Genomic DNA, 16,801 nt, shown 5'->3' with positions numbered 1-16,801 from the left:
CCATCAACATCTTTGACAAGCGTAGTACAAAAGGGTCCAAGACTATATAACGACAGAGGACGACTTCATGATATACTCTGACAGCATTTGAAACACTGTTACAGCCATCATTGTAAGCTGTAAATATTACTTGTGTAATGATGCAGGACTTTTTTTGAAATGATTCTGGCTTTCACCCTTCACTTTTCTTATAGGTCATACTTCAAAATTATGATGTGAAGAAAGGCGAATTTACGCATAATTTTATTTAATCAGACTTAAGTAAATCTGGAATGGATTGGAGGCATTAGATAGTGCTTGAGATAGAAAAGAGGATTTTTATTTAGAAAGGAACAACCAAAAATATGTGATCTAATGTTTCCACTTCTAAGAATTAACTGGTGGAAGCGACTCAAAGGCAGACTTATTAAAAAATGGACTAACCGCGTATTTTGGAGCAAAATTGGAAGAGAAATTTAATGACTCATTCGTGAAGGATGCAAACACAAACAGAAATAAAACATAAAAATTCTGATCGATTAACTGTTGCGACTAATCTTAGAATGCCTTGCGAAAGTGGTTTCACAAAAATATCTTTGCCAACGAAATGGTGTTTAAACCACAAAAAACTAAGCAAAGCAAGAATTCAAAATATAAGCATTTTTAATTCCTCTAGATTATCAGTAAAATCGATGAACAAATTTAAAACATCCTCCACAGTTTTCCATCGTTGGTCATCTTTGACAAGCGTGATGATATAACGGGACACTAATCACGTGTAAAGTGTATTCGGGAGTGGGGACTTCATCCAGTCCTCGGGGATATGATAGCCATGGGAATATGTGAACAAGTGGAACAGAAGTCGAAAACCAGTGGTTTGAGGTCATAAATATTCTCCGTTTATTTTTTTTTTCGACGTCATTTATAATTATTATAATTTTTGTGACATATTGTACAAATTTAATGTTACTGATTTGTGATTGAATCAATAATATAATTTCGGCTGTCTGTCAGTGATTCAATGAACTAGGATTTATTTGAATTTAATTAATATTTTCAAAATCGAAACTGATTCAGATAAGCGATATAATAAAACATGTTAATGGAAAATAATTTTAATTATCATTTTCGAAATTGGAACTTTAAGAGGAATATGTCAAAAATTCAGATTTATCACACGTCTGCGCTAGTTATTAATATTTTGTCATTTATAATAACTATTACAATCAGATAATTGGTGTCGTGCCATTTGTGTGAGAAACACACAAATGGCACGACTACATTTGGATGGTTGCCACTCGCCACTACTAACCCACCAGTCAACATTATATTTATATGACAACGACCGACCCCAAAGATCCATGTGACACAATAATTGGTGCCACATTTGGCTATGGAGAGAGAGCTATTTTAGAGTTCATTATCGCATAACATTTCCGTGTCAGATGGAACCTTGTTACTCTTATGGATATAAATGAAAAAAAATCTTTTGCTACTCTTTTTTACGTAAGTAGAAGAATCCCTCGAAACACTTGAGTGAAAAGGGTCTAAAGTGTTAAAGAAATTGCGAATTATACCATCGATCAAAATGTTCGCCACACCTGTAGTTTTATTGGGCTCACCGTTCCAGTGGTCGGTGACCAGCGACACCAGGGGAGTGGGGAGGCCCCTCTCCCTGGTGGAATAGACAATAATTGACTGTTGACAGATGATGAGGACCACAATGGCCACACAACCAACCTCACACGTCCATCGGGCCCATCCGTAGCGTTTCAATGTGTGCTTTCGAAGGATTATATCACAAATGTTGATGCAGCTTAATACTGGATTTTTATTGACATAACAGTTTCGATGGTCAGAGAAAAATTACAATTTTAAATAGTTGTTTGATAGAGATGCAGTGGCGTGCAGTCCATGGAGGTTGAAAAGCTGCGGATAAAAAGCAAACAAAGAAAAAATAAAATAAAAGGCGTCAAATTTCTACTTATCATGGTCTTTTTTCATGAAAATTGTAAGTAACTACTAGGTACTTTCATTTATTCAACTGGCCATACAAGATAAAGGCGAAAAAGGCCATTGGCGAAATAAGAAAATAAAACAGCAATTTATCAAATACTACCCAAACTCGAAAAACTACACGCCTGTCTTTGGTCATAGAGCAATACGTGCCACTGCTATATTATGTCAAATATATTAGGGGGTACAATACTGATTTGGAGAAAATTTGCACTTACAATGCCTTTCTCATATAAAATAAAGTTGGTTGTTTCAGGTGAAAAAATGTAACAAGCAGTAATTGTTGAATGAAACACTAGTATATATTGAATTATTTCGCGGATAAGAGATAAGCCGCCATAGCTCAGTGGTCAGAGCTGTCGACCGGAAATCGAAAGGACACGGGTGCAAGTCCCGTTGGCGTCATGTATCTTTTATCAGGAGATTTTTCAATGTGGATGAGTGTTTCAGGCTAATAATTATTGCTTATAAAATAAGGAATAAGTTTTTCATTTTTTATATGAAATTTTTTATATTGCCATAAACAAACTCTTCAGCGGGGATAGATAGAATAAATTGATAGAATTGAGAAATGTTTAAAATTAACTGCATTCCTGAAGAAAGGAAAAAATCATTTATTTGCGAGCTTCTGCCTGAATATTTCTAGATAATGATGCGAAAGTTTTTCACGCCACGCAAAAACCACCGCCTAAATTTTAAAAATAATATTTTTCATCTTATTGAACAACAGTACAGCTAATGAAAAATTTGAGGCTTCGTCTTGCTATTTAAAATCAGGACCAGATCCCACTTTCGATTGTTTTCGCTGCTTTAGAGAAATAAAACAATGTATGTTTCATAGTAAAGAAATCGTGTAATTTCTAATCTATTATGAAACAGTTAACTTTCTAACAGTAAACGTAACACATCCTCTAAAGTTAACAATACCAGTCATATCACCTATATAATAGCCCATAGTCTGCGATGGGCTTTATTGCGAGTTCAACGCACTCCATCAATGTTGTCTCTATTAATATGTCAATCTTATTTTACGTTAATCATTCAACCATAACAATATTGTAGGGCGTAACGTTGTGACCAATACTCAAGCCCCAGAGCAATATTCGAAACATGAACGAGAAAACAAATAAGTCATCATTTTATTTTGACAAGCTAATTTCAATATGATTTTTGCAGGTGCTCCAACAAACTTCCTAAATTATGCCGCAAGCCAAATGTTAATTTAATTTATAGTCTTACTACAAAATAAGGCATTGAATTCGTGACATTAATCTACTTCGATTGAGTTAAGGTTACAAATAGTCGTTGATATTAAAGATTTATAAAACTGGTGTGGCTTCGCAAGCAGACAATGAGGCAAGAATGAAAGACAAGCAACCACCGAAGAGCATTCTATATTTTAAGCAGCCTTCAGAATGAAGGAGTTAATTTTAATACCTTAATTTCGCTAGATAGACGGTATGTAGGCTAAAAAACTAGAAGAAACAAGAGACCCAGATAGAGACAAGAAGTGACGATATTTCCTAGAATCGGACAGGGCTCTGTATCTGTGTATCTAGCACGGTCTATGTGTATCTAATTTCGGTAACTTATCAACGTTCCCAAGCATGACTGCAGATCGCCAACTAACAAATAACAGCTCACAGCGACTATGTGTTCTCAATTTCGTTTGGACGTTAGCGATCTATAGTCTTGCTAAGGAACGATGACAAGTTATCGACGTTATCGAGAAATTCTCTGTCGATCGACTGTGCAAAATACCAGGGGTTGTAACGACGATGATGGTGAAGAGAATTAACACCACAGGCAATATTAAAACTTTCTTCTTTCTTGCCAATGCCTTTAAAATATGTTCAAGTGGTCGCCATTGCTGCAACGGTCACAATGGTGACGTTTTTAGAAGTGGTCATTGGATAAATGGGGATTATTTTATCGTTCACAATGGGAGGAAAGTGCATTCTGGCGGTAATGGTGGCGTTATCCAAAATTATCCCATTACTAGTACTTATGGTTTTTATGGATTTCAAGCGGCTATTGTAGTAAGAATGCGGCTTTGATGGAGCAGGTCATTTTTTCCAAATTTTAACTCTTTTTTTCAACATTTGTCTTGACATAACTAATGCTACTATAAATGACTTGGAGACAGGTTCCCGGGGCTACTGCTAAAGATACGGTCACTACGCCACTGAATAATTCTAACTATGTATGTAGGAGTAAAGCGTATAGGATTTTATTAGGAATCTCCACGCTATTATGGAGAATCTCCATTTACTGATCGCATCATGCGTAGGAACACAATATCTACCAAAAATAAATTTATACCTAACGTAGGTGGATAATTATCATAATAATACGGAGGTAGAATGTTTACATTGATTTAAAATTCAGGAATTTTCAGTGTTTTTTAATTAAAGCTTAATAATACAATGACGAAATTAAGCGGTAGAAAATAGAGAGGTGATGTTTGACTATAACGGTTCTAAATAAAACATCCAGGTTGTTTTCGTCCTAATTCACTCCTTATACACATTTATAATTTAAATAAAAAATAAATTAGAATAAAAATGTAACATATTTACGTAATTTACTTTTAAAAAAGTTATGTTTTCTTTTAATTTTATGTCGTACGCCAAATATCTTCATTGCTCTGTACATCAACGACTTTTGACTCTGGTTTTTTTTCCTGTAGGCGAGTCTTATTTCATTTATTTGACTCGTTTCGTGTATGTGTTTGTGTTGCATTTGTTTGTTTCAGTTTTCATTTTTTCTTAGAAATTCAATTGATGTATGGCCATTAATAACCAAAAAAATGTTGAAGTAAATAATTTGTTCAAATGAGAAGATATTTAACTCCTTCAAAATTTCCTTGATTTTTGTCTATCTATTTTTCTTCAATATAGTTTTCATAGCTCTATTTCGTAGTATTGCCATTTGTTTTATTAATACAGCGTTGGCTAGGAATACAATGCTGTTATAGTTATTAACTTATGGTACAGTGATTGCTTTGTATACATTTTACTGGAGACTGTGTTTAGGAATATTCCATATTCTTCTTATCAATGAAATCTTTTTAGAAAATTTTTAGTAATTTGTATTTTGTGTTTTGAGAAAAAGTCAGCTTGGAGTCCAGTAGGTATTACTCTCAAATATTTCATTTCAAACTCTTTTTCCAAAGCTTCACCGTCTATCAATAATTTTCTTTTTATCGGTGTTACTCGTTTTCCAATATGCACACAATTTTTTTAAATTTGTATTCAATTTCACTTTATTTTTCTTCAACCATATTTATATATTCTTTAGTTATTAATTTTATTGATTAATGTAATGTACATCAATGCTTCATCTGTAAAAAATCTTATTTTACAATACCTCATAACTTTTACCATATCATTGATGTACATTATCAAAAGAATAGGTCCCAGTACAGACCCTTGTGGTACTCCCAAGGTAATGTTGATTGGTTCGGAGACGATCCCACCCTCTATTGTGGTTTGGTAAATAATCTTTGAACCATTTCAACGCTTTTGCTTTTATTCCAATTTTTTTATTTTTTTTTAAAACTGCATGTCGGTCTATAGTTTCGAACGCTTCCTTAAAGTTCAGGAAAACCGACCACATATTTATTTTTGTCTGAATCTTTTTTCCAGTTCTCCTGAACTACATTAAGAGCCATTTCACATGATTGGTTATTTTTAAATCCACATTGTCCTTATTATTATTACACTCGTGCAAACATGCTCTGCCGTTATTACAGCGTGGAAGTGATAAGTTCCTTAATTCTATTATATAGATAACTATGTACCTATATAATCTATATTCTGTATAAACTATCGATATTATTAAAAGCACGCATTCTACAATAACACCATCGAGCTTATGATTATTTCACTGCCGCGCTATTGCAACGGCTTTATAATCAGCAAGTGTTTATAATCAGCGTACTGAAACAATTGCTTTTTCAATATTCTAATAGATCGATCCTACAACACCAGAATAAAGATGTAATGTTGGTTACAACTTTATTGAGAACTCTTGAATATATGATACAAGGAGATACCAAGTAAGGTTTTTGATGTTATTGGATTTTTTTTCACAAGCTTCTTGGTGGGAATCCAAATTTGCACTATAAACATGAGTACTTACGCATTTCTTTAATACCCCTGTCCAGAGGTTAAAATAAGTTAATGAGCTTGCCAAAAGCGGTCCATCCTAGACGTCTTCGAAAATTAATGCCATTAGTTAAAAACTTTTTTTTTCTTTCAATTTTAATACCTTTGTCATGTTCCCAACCATCTGAAGCCAGTGATACTATGGCATCCAAAATTGGGGTATATTGTGAGGCTGAAGTAAGCAGTTTGAGGAAGGGGGTGGGAAAAGGAATGTGGGGAAGTATTTGGTCACCAAACACGATAGAGTCATTTCAAGCAACATTTCAATTCTGCACGATGGTCTTCCATCAGAGCTATACTGAAAGTATCTTCCACTCTGACACGTGCCGCAAACAATAAATAATGAATAACCCTGTTTTATCTTAGTGTTTCTTAGATGTTACTAATAATTTGTTCTGTAAATCATCGTAGCACGTAAAATATGCCTACACACTCTATAACAGTCTTCCAGATATGTATAAAAACAGCCAGCATAATCCAAAAATTCAAATTTAGGCTTTAAAAGATTTTTTTTTAAAACATATAAAATGGAAAATATCTAATTCTTGTCGTGTAGTACTTTGTTTTGTTTCTTTCTCTCTCTTTTTCTATCCTCTGTTTTTGTAATCGAGTATAATCTATTTTTGCCAATGTATTAGTGGGTGAGTACCTACATTCTCTTAAATTCCTACCTTGGCTCTGTGCTTATGTGTATATTCTTGTCTGTTTCCTACTTGTTTTTTCTTGTTCGTTCTACTTAACCTCCCTTTTTCTATTTGTATACTGTTTTGTATGTGAAACTTATAATTATGATATTTTTCTATCTTTGTACTGTTTTGTATGTAAAACTCATAATTTTGATATGAAAATACCAATGTAAAATTGTACCTATTATCTCCCATCTAAGTTCTTCTCATCCTACAGTGAGTTTTTAAACTCATCGGTATTGGTCTAGCAAGAAATAAAAATAGCAAAAAAAAGTAATCTCATAAATTTTTTTTAAAATCCATCTCACTTCCCAGTCATACCTATTTCTTTAATTGTTACATACGCCATTGAAATTCACGTATAAACTAAATTTAAAAATAGAGCCATTCAAAAATAAAATTGATGACTCGACGAACAAAGCCGAATAAAATCGTCGAAAAAACGGACTGCGGTAATTTTGCGTCACCATCCGTCATAATACAACACAATGACGCAGAAAAAACTTTACATATTTTGGTTGCGGAGTGTCGCAATTTGGCGCAACCGTCGGCTGAGTGATAGACGTGAACTGTTGGAATGCCCGACACAACACATGCGGACATGCTGCGTTAGATCACATTTACTTACAATAACAAATAAATTATGTCATTGCCACAGCAGTGGTAATTAGCGCACTAGTGTCATCTACGCTTAACCAGTGGATTACTGTGGCACCTAAAATTTGGGAAAGGATTGAGAGTGAAAAGATATTGGGTGGAAAAGGAGATGGTTGGGTGGAAACTGGGTGGTCAGATGCTTAATTAACAACATTAAGATCAACCCGACAATCTGATTTATTTTATCTACCCTCGTGCAGAACAAACATTCGAAAAAATTCCCCAATTCCTCGTATATGTGCATAATATAATACAAAATTTTACAGCATTGACATTTTTGGTAATAACCTAAAGAAATATCGATATGAAGTAATGCGTAAGATCGATTATTAATATGAGAGTATGGAATGTATCGGCAGCATCTCCTATCCTCTTCCTATTTTCCTCTTCCTCTCCCCCTCCTTTAACACCAAATTAATTTTAAGATATTAAAACTTCATTTCCAATGAACTTTAGCATAAGAAACTTCTGTGGCTTGACTTCAGTTAACTTGTATATTTATATCTATCATTGTATATTATATAAAAGCTGTTTGTTTCTTACAAAATAAATAAATAAATAAACATAGCGATTATTTTCATATGAATACTGCACAAGAGTCCCAACTGCCCGGAGAGATTGGGACTATGGTATGGGGTATGGTGTAAGGCTGAAGGGTAGGAGGGCAAGGAGATGGGGAAAAGTAAGGTTGGAAAGTACCTGAATATTCAGATCTGTTCACCAGATACGGCAAAGAAAACGACAACCTCAATTTGATTCAATTTTTAACTATTGTTTTGTTTCATATTACCTTGTATTTTTATTTTTATAACTTTACCAAATTTTCAATAACCTTCCAAAATCCGTAAAGGAAGCCACAAAAGTCTCCACACTTTTCGTAGGATATTTGCTGAATATTTGAAAAAAATTATGACCAATTCACTTACCAAGATAGCATATTGATCAAGATTAAGAAAAGGACGCGTATAAGGTTTGGGTATGTAGTTCGAATGAATGAAGAAAGGAGATACAAACAGATACTTGAGTCAGGCCATGTCAAGAGTCGGAATAACAAAATAGTGTGTATGAGACGATGTATGAATGTGAATGAAGCAAGAAGTGTGTGCCAAGACCGAGTTTGGCGGTCCTTCCCATCTGCCTACCCCTGCGAGGAAACTGCGTGATTGGTTAGTTAGTTAGTACACTGACAACAGTAGAATGTTTCGGTATACTTTTACAAGACTGTATTTTGTTATTTTATTGTGAAATGGACTCTTTCCTAAAACGACAATTTAACACATCTTTAAAAACAATATAAAGTAATGAAAAGTGATGAACCAACAACTTTACTAAATACGTTACGTAGCTTAGGTTTACATGTTAATTATTTTTGGTGACCGGATAACTCATTATAATGACAATACAACACACTTATAAAAAGTTATGAAAATACATTACATATGTAACTATTTAACATAGTTTTTGTTTCATCACTTTTCATAACTTTATAACACTTTTTATATGTGTGTTGAATTGTCATTTTAAGGAGTTATCATGGAACCTTTTTTTTCGTCAATTTTAATGACTTTATATCACTTTTTAAAGCTGTGTTAAATTGTCATTGTGCTGAGTTGAACCGAAAAAATTGTATACATCTAAATAAACGTTCAAAAACAAAAATGAAAAAAAAAATTCAATGTAAAATTAGCTTATCATAAAGGAGGCTGTCTTTTGAAAGCTTTTCGAATTTAAAATTCTATCGATTTCCAACTCTTAGTCCTCAACTAGACAGAGAATACGTCTGCGTATCTCAATTTGTACACAGTCTATAAGACTAATCTACAAGTATATGAGATTTCTGTCTATAAACCACAGCAAACACAGAGGATAATGAGGTATGTAAGAATATGAATGCATTCCGTCTGGCCCCGTTGAAAGGAAATAAGATCAGATTATAATAGCTGAGTGACGTGTGTTCTAGATAAGATCTCCTTATGATGTTGCTACTCTGCCGACCATCAGCGATTTTATCAATTGTTAATTAAATAACTGCACACGTTTATTTTATTTTAATCTGTAATACATTAGACTTTATACGGCATCTTAAACATTGTAGTAATTTTTTGGCATATTTTGCCAATTCGCAAAAACGTTTATAGAGATCGCTTGTCATAATTTTCCATATTTATAGAACCTATAAATATGGGATAGGCGGTGAAATTTAGGTGGATTCATTGGCTTTAAACCACAGTAAGCGGTTTTATATATTTTCATATTAATATTTAGAGGAACGGTATTAATTAAATAATTTTTTAAATGTATATATGTATATGACACCAATCACTTAAGTGGATAGCAGACTAATTGCAATCTTTAGATCGTAAACGACAGTTGGGAATGCCGTGTTTTTTCTATCGGTATTTCATTGTTCAAAAATTCACCGAAAATAACACACCAGTGTTCAAATAAATTGAGTCATTGATCACTTGACTGTTTGGAAGAAATCGTAACTCGGCAAAAGACGGCCTGATTTAATTCGACCGTTTTAAATCTGTTTGTACGTTTTGTTTCCGTTTCAAAATGGTGACCTTTTTAATAATTCGGTAAAGTTTATTTTTTCTAAGTACGTGAAATTTTTCTGTTTATTTGGACTCAATGGTAACATAATGCCGAAGAAAGTTTGAAAAGAAGGTTATTGAGGTGGTGACGTTTCTACGGACAAATTTTGAAATTTCTTTTTGAAATAAAAAAGGTTAATAAAATTTGTGGTTTATAAATAAGTTTAAGATTTAACAAATTTTAAGATTTCAAGGAAATTTTTGATTTACCAAATAAGAGAAAAAAATAAACAATTTTTTGAACTGCTAGATAAAAATATGCAAATAAATATGACTTAGTTAGTCGTAATAATAAATATCTGAAAATTTAACGAAATTTAACCAATAAATAAAGCAAAAAGGAAATTATACTGTGCTTATAAATAAATAAAAAATATATATGATGGCACGATTTTTAATCGTTGACAGTAGGTACAACACACAGCCTGGAGAAGCATTAAAAGCGTGCCCAAAATGTATACATGGTTGACATTTACAGCATGAAAACGACCCGTTCGCTACATGATTTACATCATGAAGTTTTTTGAAATATAATGTTTACGAGCCGAAACGCGAGCCGAACCTTGAATTATTGGAAAGGAACAAAGCATCCGCATGCGGCGTTTCGCGACGTTTACTGTTGCTTCGTACCTTTCCCATAATGCGAGGCTCGGTTAGCGTTTCTGCTAGCAAATGTATTCTCACCATTAGACTAACCACTTTATTGTTTGTTTAATAGTTTTCAATTATTCAACGAGGGTGTTTGGACGCGGGCAAACTACTCTAAAGTTATGAATATTTATATTTTGTTTACAAGAATTGTCACAAATCGAAGCCAAGACTGCTTCAACTGCAGATATTTAGTCATTTATCCTGTAGGTACAGATGGGTATTATTGGCATAATACAAGTGGGTATTGGATAAAATCAAACAAGTTGAAAGCTCGACAAACTGACTAATTCATAATATTATAAAGAACCTTTAGCGTTTGACGAAAAGTTTTTCTTTTAGTCTCTCTCCTGCCAATATAAAAAGTATTAGACAAGTTTGAAGAAACTTGAGAAAAACACAACTTTTTCAGCCTCAAATTTATTAAATATTTTCGTTTTATTAGCATAAATCCACAAATGTTAAATAATATTTTTAAATCTTAACATATTTGTTTACTCATAAAATGTGCACAGATCTCGATATGTCATTTTCATCACGAGCTTTGAAATATCCATTTCACTATCAACCAAATAAGAAAAGATGCCATAATTATTATATTTTCATCAATATGTTGGTAATTAATCCTGACGGAAAAAGGTTTGTTTTGTAGGTATAAAAAAAAATTAAATACCTAATAAAAAACAAATATTTCTGAGAAATGTATTATATTAAATAACGTAATATCTCTTTGGCGCATTGAGTTGAACAACTGTAATCAAAACAACGTTAAAAACTTTAAATGATAGGTAAGCCTAATTTTATAACTTTTCTCTAAGCCCATTAAAACAAAACTATTAACTATATATAATAAATATTTAACGAGTTGAATTAAACCATTGTTGCACAACCAGCGGCCCACAAGGAGTAAAATTAATATATTGCTAATTTGTTAAGAAACTCTTAAAAATATTGGTGATTTGGTTTAAAACGAGGTTGCAGGCCTTAACTTAATGCTTTGGCCTTGGACCTAGATTTTTTATTGTTTCCTTCTATTGTTTATTGTTCCTTTACATTGTATTTTTTTACGTCTGATTTTTTAACCTCACTTGGACAAGCCTGTGATGAGATTAATAATTTTGGTGACCGGATAAATCATCAAAATGATAATTCATCACATCTTTAAAAAGTTATATAAAGTCATGGAAAGTGATGAAACAAAAACTTTATTTACTGGGTTAAGTTGGTTAGGTTAGGTTAGGTTAGGTTAGTTTAGGTTTGAACAAATTTTTATCGTTTTTAATGACTTTATATCACTTTTTATTGGTGTGCCAATAAAAACAACCATTAATTTTACATAATAATAAAAGTAACACAAAGATTATATTTTAAGGGAAAAATATTTTTAAATTAACGTTTCTACGAATTGGGTAGCTACATTGTACCTATTAAGCTAATTCTATGATTTAAACATTCAAAGGTTTCCGTTATTTTTACAAAATACTAAACGGTATCGCGACAAACTTGTGTTTAATATTTTGAATGAGCCGCTCAAAATGACAAGCATTTATACTCTTTATGCGATCCACGATTGCTTTATTTAGTGGTTGCCATTTTACAAAATTATATTTTCCAAAAAATAATTATAAACTGGCGTCGCCATCGGCCACAAAGTTCACCTCGTCAAGCTGTAAGTACCCAACCCCTGCGGCCCCTCGAACATATTGAAAATTACAAGTTGGCCCTCCGGCTAAAAAGGTTGCGCTTCACTGAATTAAACGATCAACATTAATCTTTAAATCTGTTCAAATAGCTACAAGTCGTGATATAAAAAAAAAAACGTAAAATAACGACCCGACTAGATCGAAGGAATTAAAAATTTTGGACGAGTCTGCAAACGAGATTTGAAATATCAATTAAGGATACAAATTAATATGTAGATAGTATAAAATACAGACTAATTAATATAATGTGATACTCAAAGATTCTTTTACGAATTCTGACGTCAAAAGGTTTTTGTGACTCAATAATTTACAATTGTTTGGTATACAGGAAAGTTTAACGTCCGCCAGTTGAAATGTCGGCTCGATGAGATTGTTACTGAATTAATTACTATAACAAAATTTGCGCACTTTTGACTGTACAACTATATTGGCTATACAGCATTGAAAAACTCCATCTAACTGTCAAAAAATAAGACATGACTTCATATTGTTTGTTTATTGGATGTCAAAGGTTGAATGTTATGAAAATTCTGAAAGGAAGTTTTGAAATCTCGGACTAGGCTAGGGAATAGAACAATTTTCTCCTTAATAAGTGATTGTAAAGATATGTCGTAACGATGGTAATTTATCTGTGATGAAAAATGTTTGTCGGCTTCTGTGTAATAATATGTTTATCCATTTTTTGTTATAGTTGGTAGCAATAAAAACCCTCTGCAACCCACTTATGTTTCACTTTCAAGAATTTATCTTTCTACAAATGTCCTTATTTAAAAACAAATTCATAGTTACGAGCATGAAGTCTGGTGCATGTTTCGTTTCTACCATTTTGTTTGACATCCAGAGGTATTTTCTACAAATAAAACACAGATGATTGCGACAGTTAATGTCACCGTTGCTACTAATTTATGTTATTTTAAAATTTCTGCTCTCACTACCCGACATCTTTAGAGTTTTAAGAATTCTTTTTTAACAACATTGAAAGAAAAAGAAAAAAAAACAACAATTCAGGATACTGACTTAGTTTTTGGGTTAATGGAAATTACATTGTATGATGACACATGTTGGGTTATCATAGAAAATATTGACAGAAAACCCTTGCCAAAGATCTCGAAAACTTAGTTGTACCTAGGTAATAGTGTCGTTTATAATTATTGTACGCGTCGTAATAAATACCATGATCTAATACCACCATATTTAAATTTGGTTTGCCTCAATTTTAACTACGATATATAATTTTTGTAATGAAAAGGTAAATAATTTTTTCCTTTTGAATTATGGTAAAAAAATATGTTACGAATTTTAAGCATTCTATTTTGTTGGCACAACAGATATTTAATTCAAACTGTCACTTCGGGGGGTTAAAATATAAAGCAGCATGACATAACAGATTGATTAGAGTAAAAGAGACTTAAAACAATATTTTTTTAAGAGATACCTAATAAAATTCTCAGTAATCCTGTGTCCCGTTTCATATTTGTTATCAACACGTTGGTAGTAATCAGTTGATACGTGTTTAGAATAGTATATGATTTATGAATAATTTAATAAAATATAATGTTTTACTCTTAACCTCTAGTGTGCCAAAAAACACACCATGGATTTCTGACATTTGTACCCGTCGGGCGGTGGGCGATTGGCATTTTAACCATGGCACGCGGAGGAGTACTAGCTAGCAGGAGGATGGTATTCTAAGGTTTAAGGAACTTTGTGTAGATAGGTATTTTAGGTAGTGTAGATAGGTATTTTAGGTAGTGTAGATAGATATTTTAGGTAGTGTAGATACGTATTTTAGGTAGTGTAGATAAGTATTTTAGGTAGTGCAGATAGGTATTTTAGTTAGTGTAGATACGTATTTTAGGTAGTGTAGATAGATATTTTAGGTAAAGTAGATAGGTATTTTAGGTAGTGTAGATACGTATTTTAGGTAGTGTAGATAAGTATTTTAGGTAGTGCAGATAGGTATTTTAGTTAGTGTAGATACGTATTTTAGGTAGTGTAGATAGATATTTTAGGTAAAGTAGATAGGTATTTTAGGTAGTGTAGATAGGTATTTTAAGTAGCGTAGATACGTATTTTAGGTAGTGTAGATAGGTATTTTAAGTAGCGTAGATACGTATTTTAGGTAGTATATAAAAGTATTTTAGGTGGTGTAGATGTTAGGTAGGTACTTTGCGTAGTGTAGATAGATAGGTACTTAGATAGTGAAGGTAGGTTCTTTAGGTAGTGTAGATATATTGGTTATGTCTCACAAAAGCGGCGCTATACAAATTATCCAAGAAATAAATAAATAAATTGAGTGTAACCATAATATAAAATCCGTCGGTAGATACACAAACTACCCAGTTGTGATGATAGTTGGCGATAAAGGGCTACTTACGCATGCACAAACGTTTTGGGTAGGCACTACCGTTCGATTTTACAACAGGATTATTTGCACACAAGGCTTTGATCAAAGCCATTGAATATGTTATGCTTTACGTTATAAATTATTTATGAGGACAGACTTTGTACAATTTGTCATGTTTGAAAACAATGAAGACCTACTACAATACAATAAGTTATCATTAGAAGGAATTACTTTGTGGTTTCAAATAATTGAATTTGAAAGACAAATTTTTGTAAATAAAAACACTTATTATTGGATAAATAATTGAATGGCAAATTTGCCGTTTATCAGTTTCGTTAATCAGGACTTTAGAAATGAGTAAGCAACAATATTTTATCGGTCACACAGTGATATATATTTTTGTTCTTGTTTTACCTGCGGGACAGTTGCAATCAGGCACATCTCTGATCTTCCTCAGCAAGGAAACCAGTCCGCTCCTGGGCTGATCCGACTCCAGCTCTGCAGCGAGAAGTCTCCTTCCGGTGGATACAGCCTCCCTGGTCATCCTGTGCTGCAGCTTTCCCTCCACTTCCCTCCGCATTCTCAAGAGCAGAGCCTCTGAGGGCTCGGACACTGACCTCTGCAGTAGCACAAACCTATTCTCCATGTCAAACACCTTCCCCTCGAGAAGATTTCCTCTGTAAGTGGAATAGATGCTGATAGCTACACTAAAGAAACACAATCCGCATAATAAAAGGTTGGACTGTGTTTTGGTTTTATCCGTTGTGTCGCAATAATTGGATCCCAAAGTGAATGATTGCATTTTGGTTTTGATTGTCTCTTTGTGGTTTTGTTTTGTGGGTTTCTTCCCCGGTGGGGTTGCCTCCAGCGAATTAGGATCCATTTTTATATTGGGTAGTTTCCCCTTTATGCACTGTCCTCGGTTTAACCAAATTTAATTGCCGATGTTCCCCCAGGGCCGGGGGCGGGCTGGATGGGTGGGCTATGGCGCACGTACCCTGCGGCTATACATCGGAGCGAATCTACCCTAGACAGCTTTTAATGAGCTCTTTACCGTGGAACGTGGTACGAGGATCTGCGCTCGTAATGCAAACGAATATAAAAACACTGCGGGGTAGTTACTTGCTTCTTGTAAAGCCACACTAGGACAACGTGAGTCCTCTATGCCTGCAGGTGTTTATTTTATTCCCGAGAAACCGTACAAACTTTTGTTTCAAATCCATCTTACGTTTTTTACCTCATTATAAAACACTTAATGGAAAAAAATAGATTTCGCCAAAAAATCTAAATAAGGTTTTCGGTATTTATTTGTTTTGTAAAATGGTCAGAACATTGCCCAATCGGGGCAGTGATTAGCGCGCGCTGTGACAGCAACTCCCGATAATCCCTTTGAAAAACACGTCACATTCATATCCTCCCTTGCGGGCCGACCCAAGACTCCCATCAATCACTGAGAGGCTATTCAACCGGAGGTAGGTCTATTGGGGTGACACTAATCACTTTGTTTTTGCGCAACAATTTATAAAAAAGTGCGAAAAATTCAAAAATTTTAAAAAGCACAAACACTTTGAAAAAACTCGGTTCAAAATTGATTAATTCCGAAATGATTTAAAACACGTGACACTCGGTCAAAAGTCAAATAATTTGACAATTATGTGTAGTTTCTTGAAGCGAGATTTACGATTCGATAGTTGAGACGACTTTCCGGAGGAGAGCGACCGACAGCCAGCGGCAGCGACGGCCAAAACTCGACTGGTTTTGATTCTGGAAACAACGTGCCACAACTTTCGTAGTCTCCGGAATACGTCGGCCGTTTCCGCCAAAGCTCGTGGCTCCAAACTTGGGGCAAGAAAGTTATCCCTTGTCCCTCGTGCCTTATTCCGTGCGCCGAGGGTTGCCTGAAAAAATGCACTACGTACTTTGCATTGTCAGCTTGCATTATTTATAGTATTTATACCTCAAACCGCCGCATGTGTTGAATATTTCACGGCATTGTGCA

At 33.8% G+C, this 16,801-nt stretch overlaps 1 protein-coding gene across 1 annotated transcript; it reads right to left on the bottom strand.

Moving 5' to 3' along the window:
- Window positions 1–247: 247 nt before the first annotated feature.
- LOC149417962 (uncharacterized) lies at window positions 248–16,536 on the bottom strand. The gene is made up of 3 exons (XM_089639869.1): window positions 15,217–16,536; window positions 1,602–1,802; window positions 248–267 (listed from the first exon to the last, which is right to left on the bottom strand). The coding sequence occupies exons 1-3, from the start codon at window positions 15,683–15,685 to the stop codon at window positions 248–250; spliced, it is 690 nt and encodes a 229-aa protein (XP_089495995.1). The 5' UTR covers window positions 15,686–16,536.
- Window positions 16,537–16,801: the final 265 nt, after the last annotated feature.

Source organism: Hesperophylax consimilis, chromosome 14, assembly GCF_061612785.1.
Source record: "Hesperophylax consimilis isolate HC1 chromosome 14, BYU_Hcon_1.0, whole genome shotgun sequence".
Lineage (NCBI taxonomy): Eukaryota > Metazoa > Arthropoda > Insecta > Trichoptera > Limnephilidae > Hesperophylax > Hesperophylax consimilis.
The sequence above is the reverse complement of the archived record's forward strand: the minus strand, read 5'-3'. Positions and strand labels throughout refer to the sequence as shown.